The sequence below is a fragment of the Sciurus carolinensis genome, chromosome 6 (assembly GCF_902686445.1).
Source record: "Sciurus carolinensis chromosome 6, mSciCar1.2, whole genome shotgun sequence".
Classification (NCBI taxonomy): domain Eukaryota; kingdom Metazoa; phylum Chordata; class Mammalia; order Rodentia; family Sciuridae; genus Sciurus; species Sciurus carolinensis.
Genome location: NC_062218.1, coordinates 105319283 through 105333301, shown reverse-complemented (window position 1 = coordinate 105333301; position 14019 = coordinate 105319283). Strand labels below are relative to the sequence as shown.

Here is a 14019-nt window from a genome sequence, read left to right as displayed (position 1 = left end):
GGACACCTAACATGACCTGGACAATGGGGTACGTGGGATGCAGGACTTGAGTGCCCACAAGAATTGCAAGAGCCTACTTATTCCAGGACAAGCCACAGAGTCAGCAGTTGGCTAGCTGCTGACTTGTTGTGAGTCTGGGAGGTAGTGGAAACCTTCCTTTAGTCTCTCCTTGGCAGAAGTTGCTTCTAGCTGCAAGAGCTCAGAGGGGCCAGTTAACTTCCTTTCTCAGATCATAGGATTTGGAATGTCTACCAGCTGCCCTCGTGTGTGGAATGGGACAAGATGCTGAAAAGAGATGCATGGACTTCCTGGGAACTTTCTTGAACACAGTGAAAGGTGGAAGCTAGAATTCTGGACTGTTCCCTGAAGTGTGCATACTAAAGGAATCAGGTGTTTCCATTTATATATATATGGATCAGTTAAGATGTGCTGTGTTCCCGAGTTACAGAACATCATTTCTGACACCAGCTTCTCTCTGTTAGGGGACAATTCTTACAATGAGAAATGGAAGTAAGAACAGGTATCTTTAGGCACCCTGACACTGTTTTGGGAAAACAAATCTCACACACAACACACACACACACACACACACACACACACACACACACACTCATGACAAAGAAAGGTCAGTGGCTTACTGTTACAGAAGACATTTTAATACATGCAGACAGTGACATTGCACATGCTACAGCTCAACAGAAGCACGTTTTTCTCATTCAAGGACTGCCAGATCAGCTGTTGGTTCACAAGAGCACAGAAAACCAAAGTGTGTATTTTCACACCAATGTTTAATATCAGCCAGACAACACACTGAGCTTGTAATAAACAGTAACCACAGGTGGACAGAAGTAGGAAACAGGATTTTCTGTAGACAAATACAGGGGTGACTGGAGACTGAAACAAACTCACAATGCATCCCAAGCTGAACCCCTGGTGTTTCTGCATCAGCCATAGCTGCAACGCTGGCGAATTAATTGCTACATTAATGCTCTTCTTCCTAATTATGCATTCACCGATCCAATCTAGAAAGCTATAATGATAGAAAACTGAATCATTTCTGATTAAAATTTTCCTATCAGATAAAGCCTAGCCACTAATTAATGAGATTAAAAATCAATCTAGCAATGGTCTGTGCTGCTTGAAGTTCATGCTGCCCTAGCAATGACCTCTGCCAAAACTAGTGCTGCTTCAGAGGGGGAGTTAGTCATTAGCACAGCTAATTCTATTCCCATGGGATTAGGGTCATGGTCAGGGCTGCAGAGTTGGGTTGCCTCACCTCCTGTGGAGGTCACTGAATGCCCTGGAGCAGGAGGCTTTGCTGCATCGCAGGAGTGATATAACCGGGATTGCTCTGGTCTTCAGAACCTGCTCAAATGTCTCAGATGGTCTCTATAGGTAAAGGAGGATGCTGTTAGGAGAAAAAGGTTCCAGGAATACCAAACCAAAGGATGCAGAAGTCACCTCGTTTTCTAACATTCTCATCCCTGAGCCTCATTATGGAATCTAGATGAGACACATTCCCATGGAATGGACACCCAAATAAAACTGAGGGATCTGATTTCCACAACTAGCAATCACCACAAGAATTTTGAAGAAGATTTTAGTTTGTTTTTGGAAAAGTTTTTGTATCTTTAAAATGCACAGTGGTAGGAGGTAGTTAGAGTCACCTATTCCGTCTGCCAGATGCAGTGCTTTCCCGTCCTTTTTGTTTGTTCTTGTTCTGTGGTGCTAGGTTTCAAACCCACCACTGAGTCACAGACCCAACTGCGTGCTTTTTCTTTTTTAATGTGAATCACATTGCACGTCAGTCATCTGGAGAGCACTGTGCTTTCTTATCAGAGTGTTCATGATTCTGAAAGTCAACTGCAGTGTTTTGGGTATAGAAAGTAGGAAATTGGGCTCCAGAGATCACGTGGGGTTCCTATCCCATCTTAAAAGATATAGATGTACAGCGGCACACATGATTAGCTCCCATCACCATGGACAGCCTCCTGGTCTCACTGCCCTTTGGTTAGCGTTTCCAAAAAGCCTCCCCTTTGGGAGGATGCACAGGAGGAACCAGGTGACAGGAGAGGTCAGCCAAGGGCACATTGGGGTTTGAATAAAGACAAGTGGAAGATGGAATCTGTAACTGTGCACGTGGCTCCTGACTAGCCAGAGTTTGCCAGCTTGAGCAGAATCTGATGGCCTTCTCATGGCTGCTCTTTTCAACCCAGCCTCCACTCTGAAACTGAGACAAGCAAGTTCTTTGACTTCATACTTTTGAGTTTTGGAGAAAAACAAGACAGCATAGACTAATAATGGGAACTGTAGAGAAAAGGAACCAAAGAGGAAAAGAGCTGATTTGGGTTCTTAAACAAAAAATATGGTTTATGGTTGTTCTTAAAGCAGAGAGGCACTATTTCACAACCATGCCAAAAATCCTGGGCCTATTAACTCAATGAAGAGAAAACCATAAACACTGATCTGAAGTTCAGCTCTGACTTTCTACCCATGCTTTGTCACCCCCGTGCAACCTCCCTCTGACAATCTCTGTGTAGCAGGCATGTGGCCATATCTCCTACTTCTCAAGTCTATTTCCACCTGTCTGGCTTCCCAAGTGGGTGTCAGTCTGGTCTTCCAGGTTGCCAGGTTACTGGTGAGGCCCTACTCGCCCTTTGCAGCCAAGGCTTAGGTGATCTCAATAGCCGAGAAGTGAAAACAATCCTGCAAAGCCTGTTCACCTCTTGACTCTATCCAAAAATAGTTCTGCAAAGATAGTACAGTAGAGTTACATGCACACAGGTAAATTAAACTTGGCAAATAGATAAAATGTAAAGAAAAAGAGTGAGAAAGCAATAATGTTTTAAATAATTAGGCACTTCTGCCTGCCAATCTGGCAGTAGTCCTAAGAGGAGAAGACATGCTCCTGCTGTTCCCATCATGAGTCTCCATGAACTTGACCTCTCACATGGGTGAGCATCCCACTGTTCTAAGGCCAATTCAGTATTTTAGTTCGCCTACTATCAGTCAAAATAAAATAAAAAATAGAAATAAAGAGTACAAGAGTGACTTGTTTCATTACAGAAGGGCAACTCACTCATGAGGCTTCATTGAGAAGATATTTCCTGTATTTGAGGGTAATGAAGGTGTTTTTCAAAGATAAGTCTTACATCTTCCAAATACACTTCTAACTTACAAGATAATGAATGCCCCTATGTGGTGCAACTTCACTGAAACATAAAGTAAACATATTGTGCTCTAACAATGTTCTCTGATCCTATCCAGATGCAGGCTCTGCTAATATTCAGAGGACAGTTAGCCCTCAAGGAGCAAGCATACCGGAAGAAGGCAAGTGGTGTGCTAAGATTCAACAATTGGCTTGTTAAAAGGAAAAAGATGCCCCGATCTGTACCATTTGCTAATGTTCATGGCATAAATATTCTCATCATCACTGATTCCAAGTTGCCAGTATTATCTCACTGAAAGGAAGTTGGGGAGCCATGTGCACAGTAGGCTCTTTCTAGCTGATAGAAGCCAATGTGGAGCTGACCCCAGCTCCCCACACAAGATACTATAAATCTGTTACTTCTATCTGACCCTATGCATTTCTTCCTTGTGGAATTCTTTATTTCTATCTGATCGGTCTTTGAGATTCTGACCTCTGTATGAAGTTTTCTGGCTCTGAAGAGGCTCAGTGTGTTGGATGTCCATTTGTCACAGTGTAGTCAGAAGGCATGGAAAGCTAAATCTGCAGATCTTCCTTTTAAGATAAAGGCCATTTAGAATAATAATTGCAGCACTAAAGGCAGGTGCAGGTCCTCTAATACAACCCTCTCATTTTGAATGAATAAATTGATGCACAGAAAGTGGATAAAAGACTTGCTCAAAGTCACACAGTGAATCAGTGGTGAAATCAGATCCCAGGACTCAGGCCCAGGACCCTCCATAGCATGCTGCCTCCTTCAAAGGATCTTCATTCACAGGGTCTGCATGGCGAGGCGTGGGGTGGCAAGAACTACTGTCATCCTTCTTGATGTGGACAGTCAGAAGTCCCAAGTGTCAAGAAGGAGAAGTGGAGCCTTTACAGGCTGTCACTCTGGCCATCCTCTTCCTGGGGGTTTTTGGTTTGTTCCAAGGCTAGATTTGCTTGACTTTTATTAAAGTCTCTTTTAACTCTTAAAAGAAAAAAAAAAAAAAAGGGTTTTATTCTTTGAAACCCAAACTGAAAAGTTTAAACTTTTGAAATGATAACAAGGTTCAACAACTTATAGAAAGGTATGAGTCAAGAAAACTTTAAAATGTCATTGTTTATATTCCGATTCCTCTGCCCTTCCCATAAACAAAAACGTGATGTGAGGATAACTTACTACTAAAATTTTTTAAAATTCCTTATAAGTAAAACACTTCCCCAAATTTTTGTAATAGATGATGTGCATCATTTTTGTCATTAGAGAAAATAAAAATGTTAAAAATACACTGAGTTTCTGCAAACAGTCTGGCTAAAACAGCATCATTTTCTAAACTGCTGTTCACCGAAGAGTTACTTACTTTTCTCTGTTGAAAATTATAAACTCCTTCTGGACAGACTCAAGGTGCTCTTGAAGAAGACATGTCTGTAAGGTGGACTTTGAAAAAACAGTGTAGTTAACAGGTGACTGAGGATCCTCACAGCCGATAACTTAGTTTCTATTCAACCACATTTAAGAAGTACCTAAGTCGCTTCAAGATGGAAGCTATAGGAGGAAGATGCCTGGAAGATGGCAAGGTAGGATCTCCCTCCCTAGACAACTGCACTAGTGGAATCTGCCTGATGGAACTCTTTTGGAACTCTGGGGTATGTTGAGGGTATGTTGTTCAGGTACACTGAAGGAAGGCATGGGTGGTAAGATGATAATCATTATTATGGATTTCAATTCTTAGCCCAGTAGCAGCTACGGGCTGCCCATGCTCCAAGCCCCTGGCAGAAGGCTGTGCACATGTTTCTGGAACTGCTTGCATGCAGCTTGCAGGAGCCATGGTGGGAAATTAGGATTATGTTCTCCAAATATGGGGATCTCTGTTCTGATCACTGATGGCCGCTTCTGTCACAGAGGTGCCAGAAGGTTGGTTGCCATTATCGCACCTGCCTCGTTGTTACAAGTCCCTTGGCATCAGGCAAAAGCAGTACCAAATTGACCTCCCAACAGCAACTCTCAGAGGAATTGCAGACATGATGGGACACCCATCACCCTGAGTGTGGTGGGGACCTCCTCACCTGTGAGGAATCACATTTTTTCATCTCCTTCTCCTTCTTTGCCAGACGCTTCTTTTTCTTGTGAAGAGGTTTGGACTCCAAAATCATTTCTTCGAGTTCAAAGGTAGGGTCACAATTCAACCTGCCCCTCTGCAAGGGAGAGAGGTTGGCTTAGTCCTCACATTCCTTGTATCATAAGAAAACACACCAGACCCCATGTGGAGGAAAACACTTGGTCCTCAGAAGCATTCCAAGAATAATAAGCTCGGGTTCCTACTCCAAGTTTTATATCATTCATTGCCAGCATTATTTTTCATATCCTTTATTTTATATTTTGTTTATTTTTCTAAACTTCCAATTAAGTCTCAGGGAGTAAGAAAGGAAACCAAATTAAAATAATTTTTCTACAGTTTGAGCTTTCAGGTCTCTCAAAATTTGTTCTAGGAGATCAGAGTCACCAGAGCGACTTATTTGGCTTCCCAGGTCTCCAACCAGGTTTTTCAAAATCAGGGCTTCTGAACAGGAGGTCAAGAATCTGCCCTTTAATAATCGCCTCAGATGATTCAGTTTCACAGTAAGCCAGAGAACTGTAGCAGAGAGCTTCTCTCAGGGCAACAAGCACAGCTAAAAGCAGAAGAGGATCAACAACAGGTGGTACCCAGACTTGTATCTTTCCATGCATCACCCAGGAACAAGCTGCCGCCATGGACACTGAAGAGTGGACAGGCGAGGGCTTCACTTCCCTTTCCTGTTGCTCCACAAGGTGAAGATTTCCATCCTCAGGAACCCACCACACTGTGCTTCCCCTCCTCTGACCCTCTCATAGGCACACCCCTGCTCAGCAGTTCACATGCAAGATCACACCCCCACATGCCCATAATGAAAGTCTCCAAGCTGTTTCTTCCAGTCCCTTTGGGGCCATTTATTCCCAATATCCCCACAACTGAATGTGTGACTCAGGTTCCAGGCAGAGAGAAGGAGTACAGGCCTCACTAGGGCCCTGGCCTAAGCTTTTGCCAGCAGCCTGTCATGGGACACAGATGTCCCTTGGTCCGGTACTCACTCAATGGGAATTATTTCTCTTTGGCTATTGATCCTTAAAAAATAAAAATCCTTGAGATAAAATAGCAAAGAAAGAGGGGCCAGTGGTAGAATGAATTCTTCACCTTAACTTCAACAGTTTTCAATTCTCTGACTTACAGATCTCTGTGAACACAAATTACAACATCTTTGGAATCAGAGCGAACTTCTATTTTTTTTTTCAACCAATGAATTCATGGAAATGACTATTTGGGTGACTGGAAGTCCTTTCCAATAAAAACATTGCACAGAGAGTGCTTAGGATCTAGATCCCCAGATGGGACTATTCCTAGATTAGAATCCATCTTGACCACTTGCTAGGTGACTTTTGGTGACCAACTTAGCCTACATGTGTTTTCTCAGACAAAAAGTAGGTATCTGAGCTCTGTTACAACACTGGTATGATCCTCTAATAAGGTACTTTGTGGATCAGGCACACAGAGTAATGCTGTAATGGAATGGGCATTTAACATGGGTTTTTTAGGATTAACTCACATTGGGAATAAATCCTGGAATGAGTCTCTTCTGCAAAACTGCATCCCAGTTCGTGTCATTCATGTATGGGAAGTTCTGAATGTCCGTCAAGTGAGAAAATCGTTGGTCTGGATTAGGTTCAAGTAGCTGCCAATGGAATAAAACATTAATATCATGAGAAAGGTCAAAATGGGAACCAAGAAGTCACACAAATCCCTTCTCAGTGTTGTCAAGCATAGTATTGAAGGGGCCAAGGTGATGCCCCCCTTCTCCAATTCCACATGCAAATAATGCCGGTAGTGTATAGTCACAATAATAAACACTCAGAGTCCGGTTGCCACGTGATAAATGTGAACAGCTCTTCCAACAGATTCAAACACATCTGTGATTCCTGACTTTCCCACTTACTAACTATGGGCATGTTTGTTTTCAACCTCAGTTTACAATCTGTAAGAAAGAGATAATAACTTATTTCATTAAGCTGTATCCAGGATTAAATGGGGACATGAACATCAAAGTTTCATAGAAAGTCTGTTCATATAAGGTGGCAAATGTTCATACATTTTCACAAGTGAAACTGATTCTGATTCCCCATGAAAAGTTTAGCTGTTTTTACAACTAAATTCAATATACGTTAGAGTGGCAAAGATAAGGTGTAGCTAAGGTTACTGCTATAGTTCTTTCTGGGTTTTGCTAACTGAACTTAAAGATTTTCTTTGGCAACCACTCCAGAGCCAATATCACATCAACAGTGGGGCTCAAATGGAAAATGTCAGTTCCACTTGGGAATGCTCCTGGAGAGGATAACTGTGGAAGGTCAGGGTGTTATCTGGGGATGAAGCAGGGTCATCTTACAACTGAGAAATAATTTACTATGGAAAATGACCCACCCCATTTTTTAATCTTTGACATTACTAGGAGCAATATCCCTATTCCAAAACAGGGAACCTGACCCCAAAGACAAGAGATCCAGGTTTGGAAACTTTAACCCCTTATTCTTTTTTACCTTACCAGACACAACCTGAGAAATTTCCTCTCTTTTAAAAACAGCAACAACAACAGCCAAGACCATCCTCTTGGATACGTCATCATTTGTTTTGCATAATTATTTATTATACACTATTGAGCTACTAAAATTGGGTTGAGTCTTTTGGATACCCTAAAAATCCAATAAAAACTATGGACCTCACTCATTCAAATACCAAATTTTACTACCTGCCAGGCTCTGTGTTAGATGCTGAAAATACCACGGTACATAGTGAGACACGGTCCCTACCCTCTTGCATACTTTTAAGAGAATAATCATTAACCCAAAGATCACATAAATGCAATGTATAATTTCAAACCATAGAAATGCTATGAAAGAAAGTTACTGTTACAGAGCCTCCAACACATGGAAGTTCCCCAAGAAAGTGCTATTTGAGCTGTGATCTGAAGCTGTGCTTCTCAAACTATGTAGCAGGGCCAGTGTTTTCTGTTTGCTTGTTTGTTTTAATTTCTGACCCATACAAACCAATACATGGTCTCACTGTGCCCAGCTAGTGTGAAGCTGCACCATGTACAGCCTGTAAGTTGAGTTCAACATCAACTAAACAAGCCTGTAGCCTATTCAATGAGACAAGACCACTTGCCATGTGCTTAGATGTTATAGCAACATCAAATTTCTATAAATGTTTCCAAATGCTTCTCTCGATTTCTGTTATTATAATGGACCTAAAGGAAGCATGAACTAGAACTAGTCAAGGAATCATGTCAAGTATTACCCATCTCAGGAAGGAAATGGGAGGGGTTGGGTCTGGAGGCAGCGTTCCAAGAAGAGAGACAAGCATCTACAAAGGCCATGTGGTCAGGGAGAGAATGTTATGTGAGGCCAAGGAAGGGGAAGAGAAGGAAAAGAAATCAAAGCAGTTATATTTAGGGGAAGGGGGATAACAGTTCAAACTGACTTGAGAATTAGAACCTTTACTCTGTGTATATTATTTTTATCTTTATTCTAAGAGCAATGGGAAGACACTGCACTATGGGGCAGAGTAGAGGACAGAACAGAATAACAAAAGCATATGGGATAAGCCAGGTGTAAGATAAGATTTGGCGGCAACCGGATTGAGAAGATAGGAGTGGAGATGAAAAGTAAGAGATTCAAAAGATATTAAAGTGTAAAACTTCAGAACTTGACGATGGATTGGACATAAGTCCTAGTTTCTGGCTTGAACAAATGGAGAATGGAGGGGCCAGTCACTGAGAGAGGGAATGCTGGAAGAGGACCAAGAAATACAGAGATCAAGGTTTCCATTTTAGACAGAATGAGTTTTGAGAGCTATTAGCTGCAACGACCATTCTAAAAATGCATATTATCACGAATGACTGCCCCAATGTTAAATTCTAACTTTTAACCTTAAACTGGAAAGTGGTTGTGTGTGTGTGTGTGTGGGGGGGTTTCCTGGGGACTGAACCCAAGGGCACTCTGTGGAGTTACGTCCCAGCACACCCTGTTTTAGTTGTAACTTTTAATTTTTTTTTTTTTTTTTGACATGGGGTCTCACTAAGTAGCCGGGATGGCATCAAACGTGCCTCAGCCTCCTGAGTCGCAGGGACTGCAGGTGTGTGTCACAGCAGCCAGCAGCTTGCTTCCTCTTGCCACTGCCTTTTGATGTGCAGTCTCCCCTCTTGCCATTTTCTATGGGTGGGTAATAATTATGTAGAATGGCAGGGTTCATTGTGGCCTATAACATAATTTGATCAATTTCCCTCCCCATCCTTCTTACCTTTTTAAGAAGTGACACCATTTCCTGTGACCAGGCAGAAGGGTAAGTCACAATAGCCGTCTCAAACATGTGTGCAATTTCCTTGCTGGATGTACTGGAGCGAATGTGATATGGTCTCTTAAGGGAGAGAAGAAGTAAGAGTCTTCATTTTTATCAAACAAAAGAATTGTGTAAATATTACTAAGCTGTTTTCAAGCAATAAAATATCTACATCAATTATCACCCCACCCGCTGATTATGTTGGCATGGCATTTGTGGTCGACCATCGTCAGACCTCCCACCTTTTTCAAAAACAAGAAGACAGAAAGTTTTGGTTTCTTGTGAAATATCACAAAATTTTTTAAAAGTTAGTAATTTCGCTGATCCAAACAAAATATTTCAGTGGGCTAAATCAACCTCTGAGATGCTGATTTGAAACTGGATTTTAAGGTAACTTATAAAAGTACTTATACAAACTACTGAGCATGTGTCTAAAGTTTTTTAAAAAAAATTCAAAAAAGGGTTGATTGTAAAGAGATCCAGAATTTTACCAGGTCCTCCTTTTCACTTGTTTTGAATATAATGAGGAAGTTCAGGACGAAAGCTCTCCAGGAAACATTAGACTCAGCCCCAATTGTATGATGAAGCAAAAAAAAAAAAAATTTTTTTTTTTCCTTCCAATTTCTGGGAGAACCAGGTTTATCCCTAGTTTTAACTCTGGGAAAGGAAACAGAACTGTGGACCTATTATGGTTTGCACAGCTGCCCACTAGAGGGCAACCTTTATCCACATTGACTTCTCTACTTCGTAATAGACCCACTACCGCTGGAATTTCACGTCTCTTATGTGAACTGAAAGCAGCTTGAAGCCAGGAAGTGTAACACATTCACATTTTTGTCCATAGGACCTAGCACCTAGCAGGCGTTCATGCATGTTTGTCGAATGAACAAAATTTCCACATTAGATTAACCATAGGACAGTTAATATGGATACACCGGCATCCCACCCACCTGGCCATTTCTAGATGTTTGATAAATGACTATGGACTGATAAACTTAACTGAGGGAAAGGAAGGGTCTTATGCGTTTCCCTGTGGTAAATCAGTATTAAGAAGCAATATAATGTAATTAAGTGTTCAAGGTCTGCGGGCACAGGGATTTGGGTGCTAAACTCTGCCACTCAACTTCTGAGTTTCAGTTTTTTCATCTGTAACATGAAACTACTTCATCTGCAAAATGAACCATCTCATGAGATTTTGGGGGAAATTAGAGAAGATAATACTGTAAAGTTCTTCAAAGAGTGGCAAATACCTATTAAATAGAATACAGGACAGTTGCTTTTATTGTCTGATTCAAGTGTAGAAAAGGGCAGATGTAAATGTGCATAGTGATTGACAAAATGAGTCTTCATGAGAAAAGACTCAGTTCTACTCAGAGTCAACCTTGATTACTTAGGGAACCAGGCAGTGCCAGAAGGTGACCTCTAGGAGAAAGATTAGGTGGAACTTTTCATCATTTTTATGTAAGGTCTCAAAACAACTGCCATAGTTTTCTCTTCCCTCAAAACTAATTAAAGGACCATAGCTAAACCATTTGTCTCAGTGATAATATAGGGGAAATAATATCTCAACTCTACATCAGAAAAGAAGTGCTAGAAGCTTCATAACCATTTCCAATATTTATTGGCTACTACTAGCTACAGGGCACTGCAGGTTACTCCACAAGACTTGTCCACAATCCACCACACCACAGGAGTTAGGCCAGGCTTAGCATATGCAAGATTTCAGGGTCATATGCATATGTACATGGATTTTTTTTTTCTTTTTCCTAAATTTCTTATTTATTTCAATTCATTGTTGTTTCTAAACCTGTTATCTCTTGGTCATCTAGAAAACAAAAGAAAATTTGATAACCTTGAATGAATTGACCTATGAATGCCCAAAGTAACTAGTTTAAGAGTGTATGAATTTCTTTATTTACTTTAAAAGACCATATGATGGAATTTAACATTTTAAAATAATCTCCATGGCTTGTCAGATTAAAATAATAAAAACAATCAAATTGCCTTCATCTTATTCGTTAACTTACTTTTTTTTTTTTTTGCGGTGCTGGGGATCAAACCCAGGGCCTTGTGCTTGCAAGGTAAACACTGTACCAACTGAGGTATCTTCCCAGCCTGTTAACTTACTTCTTATAGTTCTTAATTTTAAAAATTCATTTTAATTCAAAAATTATCAGAATTACATATTTATTCATCTAACAAATATTTATTGAAAGCCTACTATGTTCCAGCACCTCTGTTGGGTACTGATACCATGCAGAACAAGACATGTGATTTCTATTTTGGAGTAACCTAAAATCTACATATGAAAATACATAAATACTTTTATAGACTGTACCCAGAGAGAGAGACACACACACACACATTTAAATAAATGGGATACAATGTATAAAAAACAGAAAAGTAATCCCAGGGCCTCTGGAGGTTGAGATAGGAAGACAATGAGTTCAAAGTTGGCCTCAGTAAAAGCAAGGTACTAAGCAACTCAGAGACCCTGTCTCTAAACAAAATACGAAATAGGGTTGGCTTAGTGGTCTAGTGCCCCTGAGTTCAATCCCCAGTACCCACTCCTCAAAAAAAAAAAAAAAAAAAAGTTTAGTTTCAGTTACTACAACTGAAAAGTTGTAGTATATTACAGGATCTTAAAATTTTAAGGCAGCATATCAATTAAGGGTGAGGGTATAAAGAATGAATAAAATAGAAAAGTAAAATGTTAGCTAGGAGTAAATGATATACTGTGATTATAGTCATATTTCAGGAGTACAAGATATAAGTGTTACAGGGAAGGATGTACGATTTTGATACATTACTGCAGAGAAATTAGTCCTTATGGGTAATACGAAGCTATACAAGTCACCGACCCTTGGCTTTCATTGGCAAAGGGAGAGGCAAGGGGCTCAGAGATGGCGCAGTCAGTTAATAGTTAAGGGACACATTCACCAAGACTTCGGTTAGCTCAGAAACTGCAGGAATCATTTTCAAGCACATGTTCTATTTGAAGTATCTGTTTTTTCTGTAAATAAGAATTTGTAAATATGGAGGAAGTTATTGTTTAGCAACTTTCCTCTGAGACTTAGTGATAATGATACTTGTAATTAAATGCTGGTATTTCACTGTTTTCAGATTAGTTATATTTTAAATATAATTACATACCACCTCCCCAGTGATTGTTTCCTACAATGTGTCACAATTGATCTGAAGTGATTTGTTACTCCACTCATTCAATACTCATTTATTATGTATCTATTAAAAGTTAAATGCTGGGATAATACTGAACTATATGAGATACATTTCTCACCTTTATGGAATTAATGATCTAATAATATAGAAAACATAAAAACATGAAACTAGATATACCTGGAAAATTTCTTAAGGGCTATACATTTACAAAATGAATTTAATCCTAAAAAAGTAAAAATAGATTTAGGTGTTTCTGATCTAGCAAGTTATGCATTTTATCTTATAAATGAAAAAATAATAAATCTCAACAGAAAGGTGATTCTTTTTTTTTCATTAGTGGGAGATGAAAATGATCAAAATATGTTATATGAATGTACAAATATGTCACAATGAGACCCATCATTCTGTATAATTCATACACACTCATTAAAAATTCAATGGAGTAAAAAAACAACAAATTATATCTATATCTGTATATGAAGATAGATTATCCTTATGAGAACAGAAAAGATTTGAGAGTGAATATAACAAACTGTTAATTCTTGAAGGTGGGTCTGAAGGTCAAAGGGGGTTAATTTCTAGCTCTAAATTTTCTTTGCCTTTACGATGATACTTGTTTCTTACTTTCATTTTTGTGGTTTTCTATAGTTTCCAAGAAGCTTAAATTCAAAATGATTGTGAGAGAAAATACATAAACATCTGACAGAGATCTAAGTCAATTTCACTGGAGAATTCATGGAAAGATTCTTTGAAGGAGGTGTCAGTTTGTCATAGGCCATAAACTATGGGCAGGATTTTAACAGAAAGAGACCTGAGGAAGGCCTCCCCCACACAAAATTGAGTTAGCTCAATAGCACATTCTTTTATAGAAATAAGAGTACATATTGTATATAATTCCTTAACTTAATTCGAATTCAACTTAGCAATTCCCAAACTTATGAAGAATGACTTTTTTAAGAAGATGAGGGCCTGTCTTAGAAATAACTTTATAGGCAAAGGAACAAGACATGAAAAAGCCTGAGGGATGCTTCAAGAACAGGAGGAAGTACGGAGGCTGCTGTGAGTTTCTGAGGGGTCAGGATTATTTAAATGGAAGCAGAATCTGAAAAGGCAACCTAGTTCTAAAGACCAAGAATGCCAAGTTATGGCCTTTGAAGGGGTGTGTGTGTGTGTGGTGTGTGTGTGTGTGTAAAGAACTAGAGAGCAACAGCATTTTTGTCTTAAAGGAAAGGCCATATCTGTGTTTTAGAAAAATGAATTTGTCAG

The 14019-nt window shown here is 39.8% G+C and overlaps 1 protein-coding gene across 2 annotated transcripts in view; it reads right to left on the bottom strand.

The window, feature by feature from the left end:
* Positions 1-645: 645 nt before the first annotated feature.
* The window catches only part of Stk32a (serine/threonine kinase 32A), a 133973-nt gene continuing 120599 nt past the window's right edge, over positions 646-14019 (bottom strand). Inside the window, exons 9-13 of one of the 2 annotated variants that reach the window (XM_047554835.1) lie at positions 9535-9651; positions 6791-6916; positions 5237-5365; positions 4531-4607; positions 646-4157 (exon numbers count right to left, since the gene is read on the bottom strand). In XM_047554835.1, coding sequence (XP_047410791.1) covers positions 4064-4157; positions 4531-4607; positions 5237-5365; positions 6791-6916; positions 9535-9651 — 543 coding nt within the window. In that variant the 3' untranslated portion in view covers positions 646-4063. The remainder of the gene's footprint in view (positions 4158-4530; positions 4608-5236; positions 5366-6790; positions 6917-9534; positions 9652-14019) is intronic. The other variant, XM_047554837.1, reaches the window with a different exon arrangement.